General features: G+C 36.3%; 1 protein-coding gene across 4 annotated transcripts in view; it reads left to right on the top strand.

The window, feature by feature from the left end:
- GPHN (gephyrin) overlaps nucleotides 1-23,252 on the top strand; it is a 551,792-nt gene that overhangs the window by 197,880 nt on the left and 330,660 nt on the right. For all 4 annotated transcript variants that reach the window (XM_018054058.1, XM_018054057.1, XM_018054056.1 and 1 more), the window contains exon 3: nucleotides 8,187-8,244. In XM_018054058.1, coding sequence (XP_017909547.1) covers nucleotides 8,187-8,244 — 58 coding nt within the window. The remainder of the gene's footprint in view (nucleotides 1-8,186; nucleotides 8,245-23,252) is intronic.

Raw genomic sequence — 23,252 nt, 5'->3', positions numbered from 1 at the left:
TCCAAGGGGTCTTCCTGACACAGGAATCAACCCCACATCTCTTAAGTCTCCTGCATTGGCACATGGTTTCTTTTACCACTAGCACCATCTGGGGCAAAAGATCTCAGCACTGAAATGAGATAGATGTAGGTAAATGACACTTTTCTCCTGTTAGCTGTCTATAGTGTTAGTTGCTCAGTTGTGCCCAACTCTTTGCGACCCTACGGACTGCAGCCTACCAGGCTCCTCTGTCCATGAGATTATATCCCTAAGCAAATTAACCTTCATGAACCATACATAGAGACTGTACTGAGACAGTATATGTAAAAATGCCTAGTATAATGTTCATTATAAATTCTCAATAAATTATAGTTGTTTTTCCTTCCTTGATAAAGTTGGAACAGAAACTCTTCTCATTTACCAAAATAATGGAGAATGATGAGATTAAAAAAATATCCATTTAAGCCTAGTGAGCTTGGCTGATATTCATAGATATTAAGGAGGGGAGTTTCTAACCAAAGGCTTTTAGGGATCAAACTTTGAGCATCTTTTATAAAGGTACCTCATTTATTTTTAAATCATTTTGGCCTAGTCTTTTCCCCCATAGCCTCATGGTCCTTCCTAGTCTCCAGTAACCCTGTACTGTTGTAGGGCCATGCCACAGGACAGGCAGAGCTCACATAACCTCTTAATGTATATCAGGATGCAGGCTTTGATAGTCTGGCCACTGTCAGAGATCCAGATTTCTTCTGATATGCATTCTCAGTAAATATTATCCACCATGCTATGCTCAGACACTTGCCCAGGTCTGAATAAACTCTGCATCCACACCTGAGCTCTTTCCAGTTGCCAAAACCCTCAACCCAGTGTGTGACTGTGACATAAAAGTAAGTGAAGCTGAAGTATTGGCTTAGCTCAGGCTGGAGTACGTGCTGGGGCTATTGTGGGCAACTGGGTAGCCACTTGTGCAGTCCTAATTATCCCTCTCTGTTCTTCTGTGGGAGCAGTGAACCAGCCTCCTTATGAGTGAAGTCCATGCTGACTACAGCCTTCCTGTTAGTCCCAACAGAGCTCAAGATGCCACGGAGTTACCTGTGTCAGATCCCAGGGCTTGGACACCCAATATGTGGCTGGAACCACTTCCTCTTCAGAAGACTCTCCACCCCTGTAATCTCCCTTTTTCTCCAAGTCCCCTTCCAGGGACACAAGGCCTGATCTGATCACTTCTCCTGCTATGTGATTTCTTGTGGATCTGTCTTACAGCCTTAGTTGTATAGGAGTCTTTACACCAGTTTTCATTAGGTTTTAGTGAAGATTGTTCCTTATGTAGAATTTTTTTTCAATTGGAGTATACAGTAAAGAATCTGCCTGCAGTACAGGATATGCAGGTTCAAACCCTGGTGAGGAAGCTCCCCTGAGGAAGGAAATGGCAACCCACTCCGATATTCTTGTCCGGGAAATCCCATGGGCAGAGGAACCTGGCGGGCCACAGTCCGTGAGGTCAAAAAAGAGTCCGGCATGATTAGTGACTAAACAACAGTAGTTGATTTACAATGTTACTTTCTGTTGTACAGTGAAGTGAATCAATTTTATATATACATATATACACACACACATATATAGACACACACATATATATAGACATACATATATATATATATATGTATACACACACAGATATATATATCTCCACTCTTTCTTTGGCATCAGGTGGTTACATCTTTGGCCTCCTGATGCAAAGATCTGACTCATTAGAGAAGACCATGATGCTGGGAAAGACCAAAGGCAAGTGGAGAAGCGGACAACAGAGGACAGGATGGTTGGATGGTATCACCAACTCAATGGACATGAGATTCGGCAAGCTCTGGGAGATGGTGATGGACAGGGAAGCCTGGTGTGCTGCAGTCCATGGCAGCGCAAAGAGTCGAACATGACTGAGTGATTGAACAACAAATCCACTCTTTCAGATTCTTTTCCCATATAGGCTATTAAATTGAGTGGAAGTCCCTGTACTATACAGTAGGTCCTTATTAGTTCTGTTTTATACATAGTATTATGTATATGTCCATTCAAATCTAGCAGTTAATCCTTCTCCCCAGCCATTTTACCCCAGTAACCATAAGATTGTTTTCTACATCTGTGGCTGTATTTCTGTTTTGTGGATACGTTTATTTGTGCCATATTTTAGATTCCATATAAAAGTGGTATCATATGATGTTTTCTTTCTGTCATACTTAACTCGGTATGGCAGTCTCTAGGTCCAGCCATGTTGCTGCAAATGGCACTGTTTCATTCTTTTTTATGGCTGAATAATATAATATTCCATCGTATATGAAATACATCTTTATTTTTCTGTCGATGGACATTTAAGTTGCTTCCATGTCCTGACTATTTAAAATAGTGTTGCAGTGAACATTGGGGTGCCTGTACCTTTTAAAATTATGATTTTCTCCAGGTATATGCCCAGGAGTGGCATTGCTGCATCATATGGTTGCTCTCTTTTTATTTTTTAAGGAACCTGCATACTGTTCTCCATAGTGTTTGTGCCAGTTTACATTCTCATCAACAGTATAGAAGGCAAAAGAGAAATTAAGGAAACAATACCATTTACCATCACATGAAAAGGAATGAAATACCTAGGAATAAACCTACCTAAGGAGACAAAAGACCTGTACTCAGAAAGCTATAAGATACTGATGAAAACTTTAAGATCAAGATGGCACAGATGGGAGAAATATACCATTTTCTTGAATTGGGAGAATCAATATTGTGAAAACGACTGTACTACCCAAAGCAATCTACAGGCTTAATACAATCCCTATCAAATTACCAGTGGCATTTTTCACAGATCTAGAACAAAGATATTTTACAGTTTGTATGGAAACTCAAAAGACTCTGAATAGCCAAAGCAAAATAGAGTGGAAAGAATTAGATGCCTGACTTCAGTCTATACTACAAAACTACAGTAATCAAAACCGTATGGTTTTGGCATAAAAACTAACTTATAGATCAATGGAGCAGGAAAGCAAGCCCAGAAATAACCCCCCACACTTATGATCTATTAATTTATCACAAAAAAAAGCAAAGAATGTACAGTGGAGAAAAGACAACCTCTTTAATAAGTAGTACTTGGAAAACTGGACAGCTTTGTATAAAAGAATGAAATTAGAAAACTCCCTAACACCACACACAAAAATAAACTCGCAATAGATTAAAGACCTAAATATAAGACTGGATACTATAAAACTCCTAGAGGAAAACATAAGCAGAACACTCTCTTCCATAAACCAAGATGTTTTGACCCACCTCCTAGAGTGATATAGATGTATTTTTCATGTGTTCATGCAGGATGTTGATTTCCACATCTTCCTACTTCGCCATGTTGATCCAGAAGTCTGGAGATACTGCTTTGAAAAAAGATTTTTGCTGAGGATTTTGGTGAAATGTCATAGGTCTGATTCCCCTGAACTAATTCATTCGTTCACCAAATGTGTGCTGATTTTTCAAACTATAAGTACTCAGTGTTTGCCAACTATAGAAAGTAATTTAAATATAATTTGTACCTTCATTATCTAGTGGAGAATATAGATCTCTAAGCAGATAATTACAATAATAGAACAAAAGCTATAATGCAAATATGAGTAAGGCACTAGTCATAGTAGAGGAGGGACCTATTTCTGCTTCCAGAGTTTGTATAAGTGTTCTGAAAGTGGTATTTGATTCCTGAATGGTGATTTGAAGTTTTGAGGATGGAGAAGAATATTCAAGATACAGGTACTTGAGAGACAAAAAGCAAAGGATCGCCTGATGCATTTATGAAACTACTGACAGTTGGGCATGGCTGTAACAAACAGATATTATGAAGGGGTGGCAGGAAATGAAACAAGAAATAGACTTAAGGAGTCAAGTTTATAAAAGGAATTTTTGTCACACTTCTTAAGGTATTGCCCATTAATTAATTATGGTGTGACATGGCAAAAATTACATCATAGAAAGATAAGGTTTGTACAGCTATGATGAGGATACTCCTAAAACCATGGTTAGAAATAATAAAATCTTAAAGTAATAAAGTGAAAATGGAGGAATGAATATTTTCCAGATAAATTATGGCAAATATGACTGTCATTAAATTGTGTGAAAGTGAAGTGACTCAGTCATGTCTGACTCTTTGTGACCCCATGGACTGTAGCCTGCCAGGATCCTCTCTCCATGGGATTTTCTAGGCAAGAATACTGGAGTGGGTTGCCATTTCCTTCTCCATGAGATCTTCCCAATCCAGGGATTGAACCCAGGTCTCCTTCATTGTAGGCAGATGCTTTACCACCTGAGCCACCAGGGAGTGTTATGTAGGGGTTGAGAAGATAGGCATTTAAAAGATTTTTACACTTCTGACATGCACTACTGGATCAATTAACATTTATCATAACAAAAATTGGGGAGAACTGTAGACTTGGGGAGAAAAATTAAACTATTTTTGAGAAACTTTGAATTGCCTTTAAATATTTATATTCCTAATGAATTTTAATTTAGATAACCACGATGGTGTGGTCACTCACCTCAAGCCAGACATCTTTGAGTGTGAAGTCAAGTGGACCTTAGGAAGCATTACTACAAACAAAACTAGTGGAGGTGATAGAATTCCAGCTGAGCTATTTCAAATCATAAAAGATGATGCTGTTAAAGTGTTGCACTCAGTATGCCAACAAATTTGAAAAACTCAGCGGTGGCCACAGACAGGGAAAGGTCAGTTTTCATTCCAATCCCAAAGAAAGTTCGACATTTTCTTATGTTGTAGTACCCTTGAATTCCTGGGTTAATCTGATTTGTTCACCATGTATAATCCTTTTTTTTTTTTTTTTTGAGGACTCAAGGAAATATTAAGGCACTGAATCTAACAATGTATTAAAAGGATTATATATGGTTACCAAGTCAGATTACCCCCAGGAATTCAAGTAGTTCAACATGAGAAAATTAATTACTGTAATATACCACATTAATAGAAAGATAGGCAAAAAACCACATGATCATCTCATTTGACACAGAGAAAACATTTAACAAAAATCCAGCATCTCTCCATGGTAAAAACACTCAGAAAACTAGAAATAGAAGGGGACCTACTTAACTTGATAAAAAGCATTTGTGAAAATCCCACAACTGACATCATATGCAATTGTGAAAAATGGAAAGTTTTACCACTGATACTGAACATTGCATTGGAAGTTCTAACTAGAGTATTTAGACAAAGGCAGGACATAAAAGGTATCCAGACGGTTAAGTGAGAAGTAAATCTATCTCTATTCATAGATAACATGATCCTGTGTATAGAAAATCCTGGAGAATCCAAAAGAAAGTTACTAGAATCAATAATCAAGTTCATCAAAGTTGCAGAGTAAAAGATCAACACAGGAAAATCATTTGTTTCTACACATCAGCAGTGAACAATCTGAAGAGCAAATTTAAAGCTGCTCCATTTAAAATAGTATCTAAAAATAAAGATAGACCTATAGACCAATAGTATAAAATTAAGGATCCAGAAATAAAACCTGTATCCATGGAAAACTGACTTTAGAGAAGGGTGGTGAGTCAAAGCTGTGAGAACAGCTTTGGGAAATAAATGGTGCTAAATGATTGGATTTCCACATGGAAAAGAATTAACTTAAAATGGTATCTCATGCCATCTACAAACATTAACTCAAAATGGATCAGTACCTTAAATAGAAGCACTAAAATAATAAAACACTTTCAAGAAAATATAGTAATAAACCTTCAAGACATTGGATTTGGCAATTGATTCTTATGCATTACACCAGTAAGGTGAGTAATGAAAGAAAAAAGTACATAAACTGGACTTCACCAAAATTAAAAGTTTTTGTGCCTCAAAGTCTATTATCAAGAAAGTAAAAGACAATCTACAGAATGAGAGGAAATCTCTGGAAATAATATCTTAGATAAGGGTTTAATATCCAGAATACATAAAAAAGAAAACTCCTACAGCTCACCAGCAAAAAGAAAACCCAATTTTAAAATTGTCAGAGCACTTGAATTGTTACTTCTTTAAATAAGAGCTACAAGTGGCCAATAAGAATATGAAAAGATACTTTATACCCATTGAAAGTGAAAGTGAAGTTGCTCAGTCGTGTCCAACTCTTTGCAACCCTGTGGACTGTAGCCCACCAGGCTCCTCTGTCCATGGGATTCTCCAGGCAAGAATACTGGAGTAGGTTGCCATTTCCTTATCCAGGGGATCTTCCCAACCCAGGGATCGAACCCAGGTCTCCTGCATTGCAGGCAGACTCTTTAACCTCTGAGCCACCAGGGAAGTCCTTATACCCATTAGAGTAGCCATTAAAAAAATAGAATAACAAGTATTGATAAAGATGTGGATAAATTGGAACCCTCATGCATTCTTTGGAGAAGGAAATGGCAACCCACTCCAGTGTTCTTGCCTGGGGAATCCCAGGGACGGGGGCGCCTGGTAGGCTGTCATCTATGGGGTCGCACAGAGTCGGACACAACTGAAGCAACTTAGCAGCAGCAGCAGCAGCAGCATGCATTCTTGGTGGTAATGTATGAATAAAATCTGTACAGCCACTTCAGAAAACTGTTTGATGGTCTTTCAAATGCTAAACTTGGAATTACTATATGATTGAGCAGTTCCACCTCCTAGGTAGATATCCAAAAGAACTGGAAAGAAAGATTCAGATATTGTATGCTAATGTTTATTGCAGTATTGTTTATAGTAGCCAAATAATTGAAGCAATCTAGATTTCCATTAGCAGATGAATGGATAAATAAATATGGTGTATATATACACACACAGTGGAAATTATATGGTCATAAAAAAGGAATGAAGTTCTGATACGGTGCTACAGTGTGGATAAAGCTTGAAAACTAGGCAGAGTAACATTTTTCCAGACACAAAAGGACAAGTATTGTATGATTTCTCTTTGTGAGTTTCCTAGAGTAGTCAAATTCATAATGATAAAGTTGGTTAGTAATTACCAGGAAATGGGGGTAGGGGAAGATGAGAAGTTATTCCTTAATGATTATATAGTTGTTTTTTTTTTTAATAGAGTTTCTGTTTATGTAGTGGCTAAATTTTAGAAATAGACAGTACTGATAGTTGCCCATCATTTATCATTTAATTGTACACTTAAAAATGGTTAAAATGTCAAATTACAATATTTACAAGAAAATAAAATTTGTTTAATAAGCAAAAAGTAAATTACAATAAAAGGAAAACAAAAGCTAGCTGACCGTAAATGTGATACTTGTTTCCAGACTTTCAGTTGTACTCTATTGCTTTGTATGTCTATTCTTATGCCAGCTCCACATTGTCTTTATTATTGTAGCTCTTTAGTAACTTTATATCAGAAAATATAAATATAAATATTCTGTGTCCCTTAAATTGCCATATGAATTTAAGAATCTACTTATCAATTTTTGGAAGATAGGACTGCTTATCTTTAAGCCCAGTCTGCCATTTCTAGTTGTGAGACTTGAAAAAATTGCTTGTCTCATTTTTTCATAATCCTTATTATAATTTATTGGAGTTAAATGAGAAAAAAAAAACATGTGAAACCTGACAATTGTTTGGCATATAGTAAATACTCAGTATACTACTAACTGTAGTGTTATTGCTATAACTGCCACTGTTACTGCCAATGTAATACTTTCACACATTGACTAGAGTAAATTACTCTACTGCTACTTCTAGCATTGTCCTTCCTTGAGTCAGGAAAGCAGAATGTTGTAAGGGAAATAACATGAAATTTGGAATCAGTCTACCTGAGTGCAGTGCTGTAGAATACTGATGGTATGTTGAATTGATAAGTATTTTAAACGTAGCTGTGTTTCATGATGCCATGAAAACAGAAATGTCAGTACTGTTCTTGATACATCCTAGTTGTGACAGAATCTATTAATCAAAATGACAGTTTAAGCATCATAAAAACCATCAATAAGAGAAGCTTAATTATGGTTAAAAATATAACTTATATTTCCTCCTTCAGTAGTCATTTATTATCTGTCTTTTTAAACTACTATATGGGAAACCTGAGCACAAAATGGTTGTTTTTCTCCTCCACAGTTATTGGGGTGGGTAATGGGCAATTACTGGTGGCACTCAGCTGCTAATGGCAAAAATAGTCCATATTTTTTAATACATTGTTGCTGGTTTTGAGAATATTTTTTTCTCCTAATTTCAGGTTGGGTGGGACTATATCAGCATACAAGATAGTACCAGATGAAATAGAAGAAATCAAGGTATAGTATGGCACTTTTCACCTCTACAAAAACTTAGTATCTTGGAGGGAAGGTGGGCCACAAGTTCTTTTCTTTATACTATTGAATCTTTACCTGTGTTGGGATATCATTTAACTCCCAGTTATTCTGTTTGAATTAAAATATACATATCAGATAATCATCATCAGATTTCATCTACCATCATCAATACAGGGTAGGAAAATCAAAAAAGGAACCCTTTCTTGTAAAACTCATTGAAAATTTACTTAAAGCACTGTATATAAGCATTATTGTGCATAAAGTATTTCTTTATCATTTTAATTTCTTTTTCTTATAGTCTCTCACCACTTGTAAATAATATTAATCTTATAGTAAATTTTTCTGGCTCCTTTGATGATACAGTTGGCCAATTTCAATTTATTTATTTATTCCCCCCCCCAATTTCAATTTAAAATTAACAGTATAATACCTGAAAAATTGACCTTACTCCTTGAATATTACAGCATAGTCACATTTTTCTGTCTTTGCATCTTACTAAATTCTGTGGATTGTTAGTATTCTAACATAACGTGTGGCCCTTCTCTAAAAACAGTTTAAAATCTAATGAGAACTGAACTTACTATCTTTTCCATGAAGAAAATTTAACAACTGGATAGCAGTAGTCAAGGATAAACAAGACTGAGTTAAACTGTTAACAATGACATGTAAAGATCTTAAATTGTTAACTTTGATTTGATCACACTTTTCTAAATCAATTTCAATAAATTCAAGCTGTTAGTAAATAGTTCTTTAATTGGTTACAATATTTTTAAATAAGTTAAATTCATTAATCTTTATGTTATATTCTGTTACTTTCAGTATCTCAAGTGTTTTGTATGGGCAACATCAGGAATTAATACCATGGTTATATTCTAGCAGAAAGTTGGGGAGAAAAGTCAGGCATATCAAAACACCTTTTCCAACTTGATATAAATTAATAAAAGTTTATCTGGGAAGAACCTTAAGTCTAATCCAGATCCCTCATTTTTCAGAAGATAAAATGGGAATTAATAAAACTGAGCTTGTTGAAATTAATTTTTGTGATGCTTAAAGGTGCTCTTATAATTGTAATATGTGTTAAATGATAAAAGTGAAGAAAATAGTCTATGGAATACATAGGTAGGACACTTATTCAAAAAAGATAGTTCACAAAATCTTTCCAAGAGGTATACTGAGCAAATTGAAATTCTATACAGAAGCAGAGGCATTTGTGAAATCATAAATAGGAGATAATATGACACCAGATCATAGGGTATAAAATAAAGACTGTTGAGATGTAGGACTGGCAGTGAACCTTTATGCCATGTTAAGAAACAAAACCATCGAGTGCCGTTATGTCATTTTAAGAAAGAAAGTGGCATAATCAGGGTGATGATTTTATTTTGATAAAGGAGAGATCTTATTTCAGTGGAGAAGAAGAGGTTCCATTTATAAGGAAGGAAACCAGATTGCAGGAATATAGGCAGTGATTGAGACTTGAACTAAGGCATGGCCATGAGGTTGAAGAAAAAGAACTCATATTCAAGAAATACTATTTAAGAAAATAGACTCAACCATACTTGGTGATTTATTGAATATCTAAGGGAAAGTGGAAAGATTGACTCAGGTTTCTGGCTTGGGAATCTAAGTAGATTGTGTTGCTGTTAATCTAAAGAGGAGAGGAAAAAGGAATGTTTGAGAGGAAGTGGGTAAGTTCTGGACTTACTGAATTTGAGGTTCCTCTTAAGTAACCTTATGTTAATCAGCCTGTAACTCAAAAGAAAGATAATTCCATCTTTCAGTTGATACTGAGATTTTTCATTATACAAAAGTTAGTTGAGCCATGCTACTAAATGGAATTACCTAAAAGAGTTATATGAAATCTTAATAGTGGACCAAAATTGTTGCTTTGGGGAAGGTCCATCCTAGAAACAGAGGATGAATATACTCTTTTATTAATTTAATTAATAAGCAGAAATGTTGCCTATTTTTGGTAGTGACTTTTTCTCTAAAAGAGTGGTTTTTTATTATGATTTTTTAAAATTCTAGAATTATGACAGTTATTCCTCAAGAGATTCCTTGGGGGAAAAAAAGCATGATTCATGGATGACATATAAGTGATTTTTTTTCCCATCAGTTCTTGTTATTACATCTAAAGCAACTTCAGAGAATTTGAGGCCTGAGGCATAAAAAAATGTGAAACTCTTCCTTTCAAAAGTGTTGGAAGAAAAACTGTCATAAAATATCTTGTCAGCATTCGTTGGCAGCATTAGTATTTTCCTTTTGTTTTGTTTAGAGGTAATGTGAAACATCTGGTTGTAATGTTTATTTTATTTGGCTAATATATGAGTAATTTAAAAGTATCTAAATAGTACAACTATGTTCAAATTTGAAATATACTCTCCATAGTATACCATGTATAAGTAAATATGCATCTGTATGAAAAGTGAAATGTTACTTCCTCAGTTGTGTCCAGCTCTTTGCAAGCCTATGAACTGTGGCTCACCAGGCTCCTCTGTCCTTGGAATCTTTTAGGCAAAAATACTGGAGTAGTTAGCCATTGCTTTCTCTAAGGGATCTTCCCATCCTAGATCTTCCCAAGGTTTCGAACCTGCGTCTCCCACATTGCAGGCAGATTCTTTACCATCTGAGCCACCATCTGTATATTTACTCTTAAAAGGATATGATTGGTTGATGAAGCATAATTCAATTTTTGTCAGATGTTGTAGTCTTTTACAATGTTTCTAGCACCAGAAATCATTATTTAGTTCATACATAGTTTGAATTAAACATACATTTATTAATTATAGTAAATCACCTCAGAGTGAATAGATGCTTGGCCAAAGCCTTAAGGGATAAAGAGCAAATACATTCTTGGCCCAATCACAACTATCTCTTCCACCCAATATTCTGAATTTTTATCATTATCAGTTCCTTGCTTTTATTTAGTTTTACTATATATGTATACATCCATAAATATTATAATTTATTTTTGTTTCTTTTTGAACTTTATATGAATTGAATACAATCTATTGTGCCTTGCTTCTCTTTCTCAACACTGTGAGATTCATCATGTTGTTGCCTATAGCTAAGGTTTTAGGGGGACTGTTTTGTTTTGTTTAATTTTTTGCTGTAAAATAGTACATTGTGCCACAAATTATTGAGACCTCCTTCTGTTGATGGACATTCAACTTATTTCCACTTGGAGCTATTAAGAAAAGTGATGCTATAATAGTCTTATAAAAATATATGTAAGAGTTTCTCTGTGGTATACACTGAGGAATGAAATTCCTGAGTTTCAGTAATACATATTTTATTTTCTGGATGAAATTACAAACTGTTTTCCAAGGTAGTTATGCCAATTTATATTGCCACTTGGGTGAGTTTATTTAAAACAGAGATATTTAAATATTAACTTCAATCCATTTGTAATTAATGTGTATACATTTATTTTTATTTACAAACGGAATCACTGAACTTTTATAATATTTTCCCAATGAATCTATTTTTGTCTGTAAAAGAACCATATTGGTTATAGATGATTTATCATCCATCATGGTGTCTTCAGTTCTGCTAACAGGCAGAAAATATGAGGAAGTGATCACTCCAGTTCAGTCAGAAATTTCGCTGGGTCAGAGCTGGATTGAGAATATGGTGGGTTTTCATCCATTCCTTCCTGTCGCTGTAGGAGGCTTATCTGTAATAGTCTTGCATTCTAGCCTGACTCTCTCGCCTCCAGCCTGACCAGTGTCAGCCGCAAACGCGGGCAGAGATCTCCAAGTGGGAAGTGTCACTGCTCCTTGGTCAGGCTTACTTCCCAGCAGAGCTTTCTTAAGTGCTATGAAGAATGCCAAGGATGGTACTCTGCCTTCCAGTAGTTTTTTGTCTAGCCTTACAGACTTGTGTACAGCACTGCAATCCACAATTGCTCCCAGGGGAAACAACAGCCATTTGTTTAAGTCTATTCAAGTTTCCAGTTTCTAAATGTCTAATAGCTTTCTGGTTTCTTTAAATCCCAACAAAAATTCTCTGCCTGAAAAAGCTGATAGTCAGTCCTATGACCAAAATCAGCAGATACCTGCAGTGGAGATGGGTGTGGTAGGAAAAGCCAGAGATTATATTTTAACTTAGAAAAGTTTTCTCCTTTCTAGAATTTTATTGGTCTGAAGCTCCTTACTATCTATAAAAGTAGGATTTTTGTAATTATTTGATTGATTCTACTATTATGGTGTTAAGTATTAACCTGCTGTGATCTACTGCACTCTACCCAAAAGCAGAATTCTTACTTTTATTTTTAAGTGACTATTGGTAGGGTATAGAAAATCTGTTTGTTTGCTGAATGAATCCTTTAACTACTTTATATGAAACACTGTTATTGTATCTAGTAGTTTTTCAGTTTACTGATTTAAATTAACTTTAGTAACATGAACTCACAGAATCAAATCATTTTGCCATTATATCTACTACTGTGGGCAAGAATCCCTTAGAAGAAATGGAGTAGCCATTATAATCAACAAAAGAGTCCAAAATGCAATACTTGGATGCAATCTCAAATGACAGAATGATCTGTTTGTTCATTTCCAAAGCAAACCATTTAGTATCACAGTAATCCAAGTCTCTGCCCTGATCAGTAATGCTGAAGAAGCCGAAGTTGAACGATTCTATGAAGACCTACAAGACCTTCTAGAACTAACACCCAAAAAAGATGTCCTTTTCATTACAGGGGACTGGAATGCAAAAGTAGGAAGTCAAGAAATACCTGAGGTAACAGGGAAATTTGGCCTTGGAGTACAGAATGAAGCAGGGCAAAGGCTAATAGAATTCTGCCAAGAGAATGCACTGGTCATAGCAAACACCCTCTTCCAACAACGCAAGAGAAGATCTACACATGGACATCACCAGATATTCAATACTGAAATCAAATTGATTATATTCTTTGCAGCCAAAGATGGAAAAGCTCTATACAGTTAGCAAAAACAAGACCTGCAGCTGATGGTGGCTCAGATCATGAATTCCTTATTGCCAAATTCAGACATAAATTGAAGAAAGTAGGGAGAACCACTAGAACATTCAGGTTTGACCTATCAAATCCGTTACAATTATACAATGGAAGTGACAAATACATTCAAGGGATTAGATTTGACAGACAAAGTGCCTGAAGAACTATGGATGGACGTTCCTGACATTGTACAGGAGGCAAGGATCAAGACCATCCCAAGAAAAAGAAAAGCAAAATGGTTGTCTGGGGAGGCCTTACAAATGGCTGTGAAAAAAAAAAAAGAAGTGAAAGGCAAATGAGAAAAGAAAAGATATACCCTTTTTAATGCAGTTCCAAAGAACAGAAAGGAGAGATAAGAAAGCCTTCCTCAGTGATCAATGCAGAGAAATAGAGGAAAACAATAGGATGGGAAAGACTAGAGATCTCTTCAAGAAAATTAGAGATACCAAAGGAACATTTCATGCAAAGATGGACACAATAAAGGACAGAAATGGTATGGATCTAACAGAAGCAGAAGATATTAAGAAGAGGTGGCAAGAATACACAAAAGAACTATAAGAAAAAGATCTTCATGACCCAGATAATAACGATGGTATCATCACTCACCTAGAGCCAGATATCCTGGAATGCAAAGTCAGGTGGGCCTTAGGAAGCATCACTATGAACAAAGCTAGTGGAGGTGATGGAATTCCAGTTGAGCTATTTCAAATCCTAGAGATGATGCTGTGAAAATGCTGCACTCAATATGCCAACAAATTTGGAAAACTCAGCATTGGCCACAGGACTGGAAAAGGTCAGTTTTCATTCCAATCCCAAAGAAAGGCAATGCCAAAGAACGTTCAGACTACCTCACAATTGCACTCATCTCACACATTAAGAAACTAATGCTCAAAATTCTCCAAGTCAGGCTTCAACAGTACATGAACCATGAACTTATAGATGTTTTCAAGCTGGATTTAGAAAAGGCAGAGGAACCAGAGATCAAATCGCCAACATACATTGTATCATCAAAAAAGCAAGAGAGTTCCAGAAAAACATCTATTTCTGCTTTATTGACTGTGCCAAATTCTTTGACTATGTGCATCACAACAAACTGTGGAAAATACTGAAAGAGATGGGAATACTAGACAACCTTACCTGCCTCCTGAGAAATCTGTATGCAGATCAGGAAGCAACAGTTAGAACTGGACATGGCGAAACAGACAGGTTCCAGATTGGGAAAGGAGTACGTCAAGGCTGTATATTGTCACCCTGCTTATTTAACTTATATGCAGAGCGCATCAGGAGAAACGCTGGGCTGGATGAAGCACAAGCCGGAATCAAGATTGCTGGGAGAAATATCAATAACCTCAGATATGCAGATGACACCACCCTTATGTTAGAAGGTGAAGAAGAACTAAAGAGCCTCTTGATGAAAGTGAAAGAGGAGAGTGAAAAAGTTAGCTTAAAACTCAACATTCAGAAAACTAAGATCATGGCATCCGGTCCCATCATATCATGGCAAGTAGATGGGGAAACAGTGGAAACAGTGACAGACTTTATTTTGGGGGGCTCCAAAATCGCTGCATGTGGTGATTGCAGCCATGAAATTAAAAGACGCTTGCTCTTTGGAAGAAAAGTTATGACTAACCTAGACAGCATATTAAAAAGCAGAGACATTACTTTTCCAACAAAGGTCTGTCTCATCAAGGCTATGGTGTTTCTAATAGTCATGTATGGATATGAGAGTTGGTCCATAAAAATTGCTGAGCTCTGAAGAATTGATGCTTTTGAACTGTGGTGTTGGAGAAGACTCTTGAGAGTCCCTTGGACTGCAAGATCATACCAGTCAATCCTAAATGAAATAAGTCCTGAATATTCATTGGAAGGACTGATGCTGAAGCTCCAATACACTGGCCACCTGGTGCGACTCCTTAAGAAGACCCTGATGCTGGGAAAGATTGAAAGTAGGAGGAGAAGGGGACAACAGAGAATGAGATGGTTGGATTGCATCAACAACTCAATAAATATGAGTTTGCGTAAACTCCAGAAGTTGGTGATGAACAGGGAGGCCTGGCGTGCTGCAGTCCATGGGGTTGCAAAGAGTCGGAGTTGCTTTAAAACTACTAACTGATTTTAATCCTCATAACAAACATATAAGGTAGGTATTCTCTTGTTCCTATTCATAAGTGAGAAAGATGAGGCAAAAGCATTAAGAGTGTCCAAAGTCACACAGCAAATAGTGCGGAAGTTAGATTCAGACCCAGAGTCCAGATTCTTTTATGATAATGAGCATTAGTAGTAGTGTAGATGCAACACAATATTTATCTGACCTACCTATGTAATACATCAAACTGACTTAGGAAATGTTTACTTCAATATGTGTTACTTTCTGATACCCCTTTTCTTATTTGGATTGCTGTTCTTAAATTTCTTTAAATCTCTGATTTACCCATTCATTTATTCAATAATAATTTATTTGACATTTGTTTCTTCTGTATTTAAACTTGGTTATCTCGTCCAGTTTCATAGATTTTGTTTGGGTTCTTTTTCCTAAAATACACCTTTTAATGATGTATAATATTTTATATGAGTTGTACATAAAAGACATAAACTCATAAGTGTAAAGCTTGTTTAATTATCACAGATAACACATCTGAATAACCACCACAGATAAAGAGAATATCATGATATCATAGAAATCTCCTGATACTCACTTTCAATCATTACACCTTACCTCTTCTTCAAAGGTAATTACTGTTTGATTTCTATCACCATGAATTATTTTTACCTGTATAGCAATGGTTAATTTTTGTGTTTTTGTTATATTGAATGTATAATTTAGTTATCCATTCTTACAATGAAGGGTATTTGGGTAATTTCCAGGTAGCAGCTGTTATAAATAATGCTGTAATAACAATCTTGAATATGTCTTTTGATGTATATATGTACTGCTGCTAAGTCACTTCAGTCGTGTCCAACTCTGTGCGACCCCATGGACGGCAGCCCACCAGGCTCCCCTGTCTCTGGGATTCTCCAGTCAAGAACTCTGGAATGGGTTGCCATTTCCTTCTCCAATGCATGAAAGTGAAAAGTGAAAGGGAAGTCGCTTAGTCGTATCCAACTCCTAGTGACCCCATGGACTGCAACCTACCAGGCTCCTTCATTCATAGGATTTTCCAGGCAAGAGTACTGGAGTGGGGTACCATTGCCTTCTCTGGTATATATGTACACATAATCTCATTAGATATACACTTAATAGTCAAGCTAGATATGATCTAGAGGTGCTGGATCATAGGGTGTATAAATGAATAATTTTACTCGATTCTGCCATTTTCCCAAATACATGATGAATTTATATGCTCTTCCTCATTTTAGGGGGCTTCCCTGGGGTCACAGGCATTAAGAAAATCCCCCTGCAATGTAGGAGACTACTGGAGAACTCCAGTTAACTTCATATTCTCACTAACATTTAGTATTGTCAATCTTTTAATTTTAACCATTTCAGAGATTGACCAAAAATTATTTAAATCTGTGTATTACTCTGATTGCTAATGATGTTGAGCATATTTTCATATAGTTTTTGGCCATTTGGATATCCTCTTTTGTGAAGTGACTGTTCATGTGTTTCATGTTTTAAAACTTAGGGTAAATGTGTTTTCTAGGCATTCCTTGTGTATTCTGTATGAGTCCTTTGTTTGATATGTGTATTGCACATTTATTCTCGTACTCTGTTGCTTCCCTTTTTACTCTCTTAAAAGTGTCTCTAATGAATAGGTATTACTTTAATGTAAGTCAGTTATAATTAATGAGTAAATATTTGTGGATTAAATGAATGATCCTGGAGACATTTAATGTCTGGTACAAGAGACAGTCTTATTCATTATAAAATGTAAGTTTTCTTTTTTTTTAATTTAAAATTCATTTTCTTACTTTACAATACTGTATTGGTTTTGCCATACATTGACATGAATCCACCCATCCCTGAACCCCCCTCCCACCACCCTCCCCATATCATCTCTCTGGGTCATCCCAGTGCACCAGCCCCAAGCATCCTATATCCTGTATCGAACCTAGACTAGTGATTTGTTTCTTACATGATAGTATACATGTTTCAATGCCATTCTCCCAAATCATCCCACCCTCTCCCTCTCCCACAGAGTCCATAAAATATAATTTTTCTATTAAATATATATTAAAAATTCTTTAGAGCACAGAAGAAGCAGTGACTGATTCTGGCTTAGAGGATAAAGAATTTCTTCAGGTTGAATAGAATGAGAAGGGCTTCTATAGCAAAAACAAACCACAATGTGAGCAAAGACACTACTGAATAAACAGTGTTTTTGAGAAAAGCAAGTGTGTTTAAAGTCAAGGGATTATTAAAAATAACTTTAGGAGATGACTCTGGAATGTTCGGTTGTACTCACATTGTAAATTATTTGTATGTCTTAGGGAGGGAAACTTTGATTTTCAGGTATATTTCGGAGAGTTTACCATCCTTACCAAAATGAACTGGAAGGAGGCACAGAGGCAGAACACTTCGGATGCTCTGTACCAATCTAGATGAATGGTGATAAAGGGAAGGCTCATGTTTTTGCAAGAGTCATGGAAAGCGTGGGGGGTACACCACAGTGTTTAATAAAACAGACTCTGTCTTAATTGGATTGTAACCATATCTTAACCATTCTGTGCTTTCCTTAAAATGCGGATAAAACAAACCTACCTTTGTTGGATTAAAAAACCTGCTGTTGTTATTGTGAGGATAAGATGTTTATAAAGTACACAGTGCCTGGTACATGGTAAAAACATGGGAAATGACACCTCTGTGATATGATCCATGTAGACTTGAGAAGTGAGGAGTACAAATAGATTGATCCAGGTTTTAAGCTTAGGCAGCTTCACAGAAAATAATGCCAATCCCTGAGCTAAGGAATTAAGTGGAAAAAAACTATATTTAGGAGGAATAAAGAATATTGAGGATCTTTAAGGCATATGGGTAAAGAACCTAAAGCTGAAAATTTATTCATCTCCCAACCCGATCACTTTAGTGTTTTTGTCTAGTTTGTTCACTGTTGATGATTTCCATCTCTCTTTTTTGCTGGTAATGTTCCCTTAACTGAGAAACTTTCCTGTTATCTTCTCTTCAGGATAAGGGCATTCCAGAGAAATGATGGCAAAAAACACATTTTAAAATATCAGAGGTATCAAATTGCTGCAGGTTTTCTCTCTACCATATTTCTGATCATTTAGTCCCTTAAGAAAAAACAGACCTAGCCTTACCATTGTGCAGTGTGGAGTAGGTAATTTTCCTCTCAAGATCAGAACAATCTGCTCCAGAAAAAGGAACAGTTCTTGGCTCTCTTTGAAAAGATGGTTTAAGCCTACCTCTCTTTCTGCTATTTTTTGCAGCCTGTAGATAGATCAATGTTCTATTGTTTCTCCTACTAATTATTACATAATATCTTCACGCAACATCTTGGCAAAAATTCCACCCAAATACTATATTTAACCTTACTAAAATGAATTTCCTCTGCTATTCTTTACTAATAGACATGTAAATTATATTGTAACATCTTTACAATATTTTTTACCACTGATATCCTCATTGAAAACTAAACCACAGTAATGGTTATTACTATTAAAGTCATTGAAAATCAAATGTTTTATATTCCAGTATGGCTAAATATTAGTGAATAAAATTGTTTTGAGATCACTTTTGTTAAGGAGACTTTTAAATAGAATTAAATTAATTACATAATATATGTTATCAATGTCCAATTATTTACCTACCCTGGCTATAGTCAGGCTGGAATAAAATAAAACCCAGATTTATAAAAGATGTTTTTCATGTTCTCATTTACTTAACTCCCCTTGACAGTGGTCCAGCTTTCAAAGAGTTTCAGTAACTTGCCTGTGGACTCAAAGCCAATAAGTTGACAAAAACTGAAAGAGGCACCCAGGTCTGTCTTGCCTATAAGTCTGTTCCCTTTCTATTACCTTTTCTTCTAACCCAATGACTGTCAATTAGCAAATTCATAAATAATGTTGTTAAGAGACATGAAAAACTAAAAGCAGCATATTTATCCATAGGGTTTTAAAATTAAAATATATAGGCTATTTTATGTAGAACTTATTACTGATGGTGACCTTAATAATAATATATTGTCACACTGAAAAAACAAGTAAATAGCACAGGTATATGTGGGTTTTATGTATGGAGATTTGTATAGAAGGATGCTTAACAAGTTGTAAATGGGTTATCTCTGATAAAATGTTGGTGATTTTCAATCCTGTATACTTTTTTATTTTTATTGAATTATTTTTGTCTCTCTCTTTTTTTTTTTAGTAAGTATGTATTTTTAGAATCATAAAATCACTAAGAATATTCTCATTTAGGGTCCCCAGATTAGAAGTGGTACAAAAATAGGAACAGGTTAAAATAAAAAAGTTACTTTTTTCACCAACTGTCATTTCCAGAACCTAGTTTGTAATTGTATAGCAGATGATACAAGTAAAACTTCTCTCACATAGCCATTGTTTTTTTGCATATTGCCTATTCCACAACAGGCAGTAGAATGGCTTTAAATGCCAAGCTCAGGTACTAAATTTTACTGATAAATAAAATAATAGCTGTTTAAACTTAAATTTGAGAGGAAGCTCTATTACACTATAGCATAATAGCTCCTATTAGAAGACCCTATCTATTTTCACAAAAAACAATTATAAATGCTGGACCAATAAATAAATAACTGCTTGGATGCACTGGAGAGTGGCCAAAAGCAAGTAGATTCTGACATTTGGAAGAAAGCCCTAGTTGACTATTCCATTTTGTAATGCTTAGGCCCAGAATAGACCCCGGTTTGGCCTACTTGGCAGCTGAAATCTGCAGGCTTTCTTGCTAGAACAACAGTTTGGGCAACCATAGCTGCTTTAATGTGAGAGGATACCATGGCACATTGATCAGAGTGGCCATCATTAAAAATCTGCAAAGAACAAATGCTGGAGAGGATGTGGAAAAGGGAACCCTTCTATAATGTTGCTGGGAATGTAAATTGTTGCAGCCACTATGGAAAACAGCAAGGCTGTTCCTCCAGAAACTAAAAATAGAGTTGCCATGAAGTGAAGTGAAGTGAAGTGAAGTGAAGTCGCTCAGTCGCGTCCGACTCTTTGCGACCCGTGGACTGTATCCCACCAAGCTCCTCCGTCCATGGGATTCTCCAGGCAAGAATACTGGAGTGGGTTGCCATTTCCTTCTCCAGGGGATCTTCCCGACCCAGGGATCAAACGCAGGTCTCCCACATTGCAGGCAAATGCTTTAACCTCTGCACCAACATATAATCCCGCAATCCCACTCCTGGGCATATATCCAGACAAAACTATAATTCAAAAAGATGCATGCACCCTTATGTTCATAGCAGCTCTGTTCACAAAAGCCAGTAATGGAAACGACCTAAATGTCCATGGACAGATGAATGGATAAAGAAGGTATTGTGTGTGTGTGTGTGTGTGTGTGTGTGTGTGTATGCACAATCAGTTGTGTCTGACTCTTTGCGACCCCTATGGACTGTAGCCCACGAAGCTCCTCTGTCCGTGGAATTTTCCTGGCAAGAATGCTAGAGTGGGTTGCCGTGCCCTCCTCCAGGGCATCTTCCCAACTCAGGGACTGAACCCCACATCTCCTGCATCCCCTGCTTTGCAGGCAGATTCTTTACCACTGAGCCACAGGGAAGCCTGATACATGCATACATACATATACGTACATACAATGGAGTGCTATTCAACCATAAAAAGAATGAAATAATGCCATCTGTAGCATTCCATGGGTAAACCTAGAGGTCATACTAAATGAAGTCAGTCAGAAAGAGAAAGACAAATACCATATGATAGCACTTAAATATGTGGAATCTAAAACATGACACAAATGCACTTACTTATAAAATGGAGAGACTCACAGACATTGAAAACAAACCTATGATTACTAAAGAGGAAAGAGCGTGGGGAAGGGATAAATTAGGAGTTTGGAATTACCAGATACAAACTACTGTGTGTAAAATAAACAACAGGGTCCTACCATATAGCTCAGGGAACTATATTCAATGTCCTGTAATAAACAATAATGAAAAAGAATTAGGAAAATTCTTTTTCCTAAAAAAAGTGAGCAGGGAAATCCTGGAAAAGATAAAGCCAAAGAGAAGAGCCTTACATTCTGTAAATAAGCTCCCTAGATCTCTGGCGGACCTCTGCACCATGAATGTACTGAGCAAACTACAAGCAACATAGCTAAGGCTAAAGAAATTGAATTAAATTTTGGGTTGCCATCACTACAGAGGAGAAGAGTTTTCAGTTATGTCTACCCAAGTCATCTGCTTGGTGAAATAGAAATAAATCATTATTCTTTGGAGTAATATTAAAAAACCTAGTATCTCTTCAAAGTATCATTCACCATGTCCAGGATGCAATTCAAAATTGTTTAACATATTAAAAAAACAAGAAAATATGACCCATTTTCAAGCAAAAGACAATCAACTGATATTAACCCAAGATGACCCAGCTGTTGGAATTAACAAAGATGGCTAAATCAGCTACTATAACTAGTCTCAATGAGTAAAGGAAAACATGCTTGTAATTAAAAAGATATGAAATCTTAGCAGTAAAATGAGACTATTAGAAAGAACCCAATGAAATTTTATAGGTGTAAAATGCAATAGCTAAAAAGTATTCCAAGAGTATCTTTTGATCTTTAATTCAAGGTCCCAAATGAGCTAATTTAAGATTGATGACAATAAGATTATGTAATAAATATATAGTTAGTAAATATCAAATTAAATAAATTTGGCCTTGAAGTACAAAAAGAAGCAGGTCAAAAGCTAACAGAGTTTTGCCAAGAGAACACACTGGTCATAGCAAGAACCTTCTTCCAACAACACAAGAGAAGACTCTACGCATGGACGTCACCAGATGGTCAGTACCGAGACTATATTCTTTGCAGCCAAAGATGAAGAGGCTCTATACAGTCAGCAAAAACAAGACTGGGAGCTGACTGTGGCTCAGATCATGAACTGATTATTGCCAAATTCAGACTTAAATTGAAGAAAATAGGGAAAACCACAAGACCATTCAGGTATGACCCTTGTCAAATCATTTACAATTATACTGTGAAAGTGAGAAATAGATTCAAGGGATTAGATCTGATAGAGTGCTTGAAGAACTATGGACTGAGGTTCCTGACCTTGTGCAGGAAGCAGTGATCAAGACCATTGCCAAGAAAAAGAAATGCAAAAAGGCAAAATGGTTGTCTGAGGAGGCCTTACAAATAGCTGTGAAGAGACGTGAAAGGCAAACAAGAAAAGGAAAGATATACCCAGTTAAATGCAGAGTTCCAAAGAATAGCAAGGAGAGATAAGAAAGCCTTCCTCGGAACAGTGCAAAGAAATACAGGAAAACAATAGAATGGGAAAGACTAGAGATCTCCTTAAGAAAATTAGAGATACCAAGGGAACATTTCATGCAAAGATGGGCTCAATAAAGGACAAAAATGGTATGGACCTAACAGAAGCAGAAGATATTAAGAGGTGGCAAGAATACACAGAAGAACTGTACAAAAAAGATCTTCACGACCCAGATAATCATGATTGTGTGATCACTCACCTAGGGCCAGATATCCTGGAATGCAAAGTCAAGTCAGCCTTAGGAAGTATCACTATGAACTAAGCTAGTGGAGTTGATGGAGTTCCAGTTGAGCTATTTCAAATCCTAGAAGATGATGCTGTGAAAGTGCTGCACTCAATATGCCCAAATTTGGAAAACTCAGCATTGGCCACAGGACTGGAAAAGGTCAGTTTTCATTCCAATCCCAAAAAAAGGCAATGCCAAAGAATGTTCAAGCTGCTGTATAGTTGCACTCATCTTACAAGCTAGCAAAGTAATGCTCAAAATTCTCCAAACCAGGCCTCAGCAGTACCTGAACCATGAAATTCCAGATGTTCAAGCTGGATTTAGAAAAGGCAGAGCAATTAGAGATCAACTTGCCTAC

The sequence above is a fragment of the Capra hircus genome, chromosome 10 (assembly GCF_001704415.2).
Source record: "Capra hircus breed San Clemente chromosome 10, ASM170441v1, whole genome shotgun sequence".
In the NCBI taxonomy this organism is placed as follows: domain Eukaryota; kingdom Metazoa; phylum Chordata; class Mammalia; order Artiodactyla; family Bovidae; genus Capra; species Capra hircus.
Note: the sequence above shows the minus strand (reverse complement) of the source record. Positions and strands in the feature narration are given on the sequence as shown.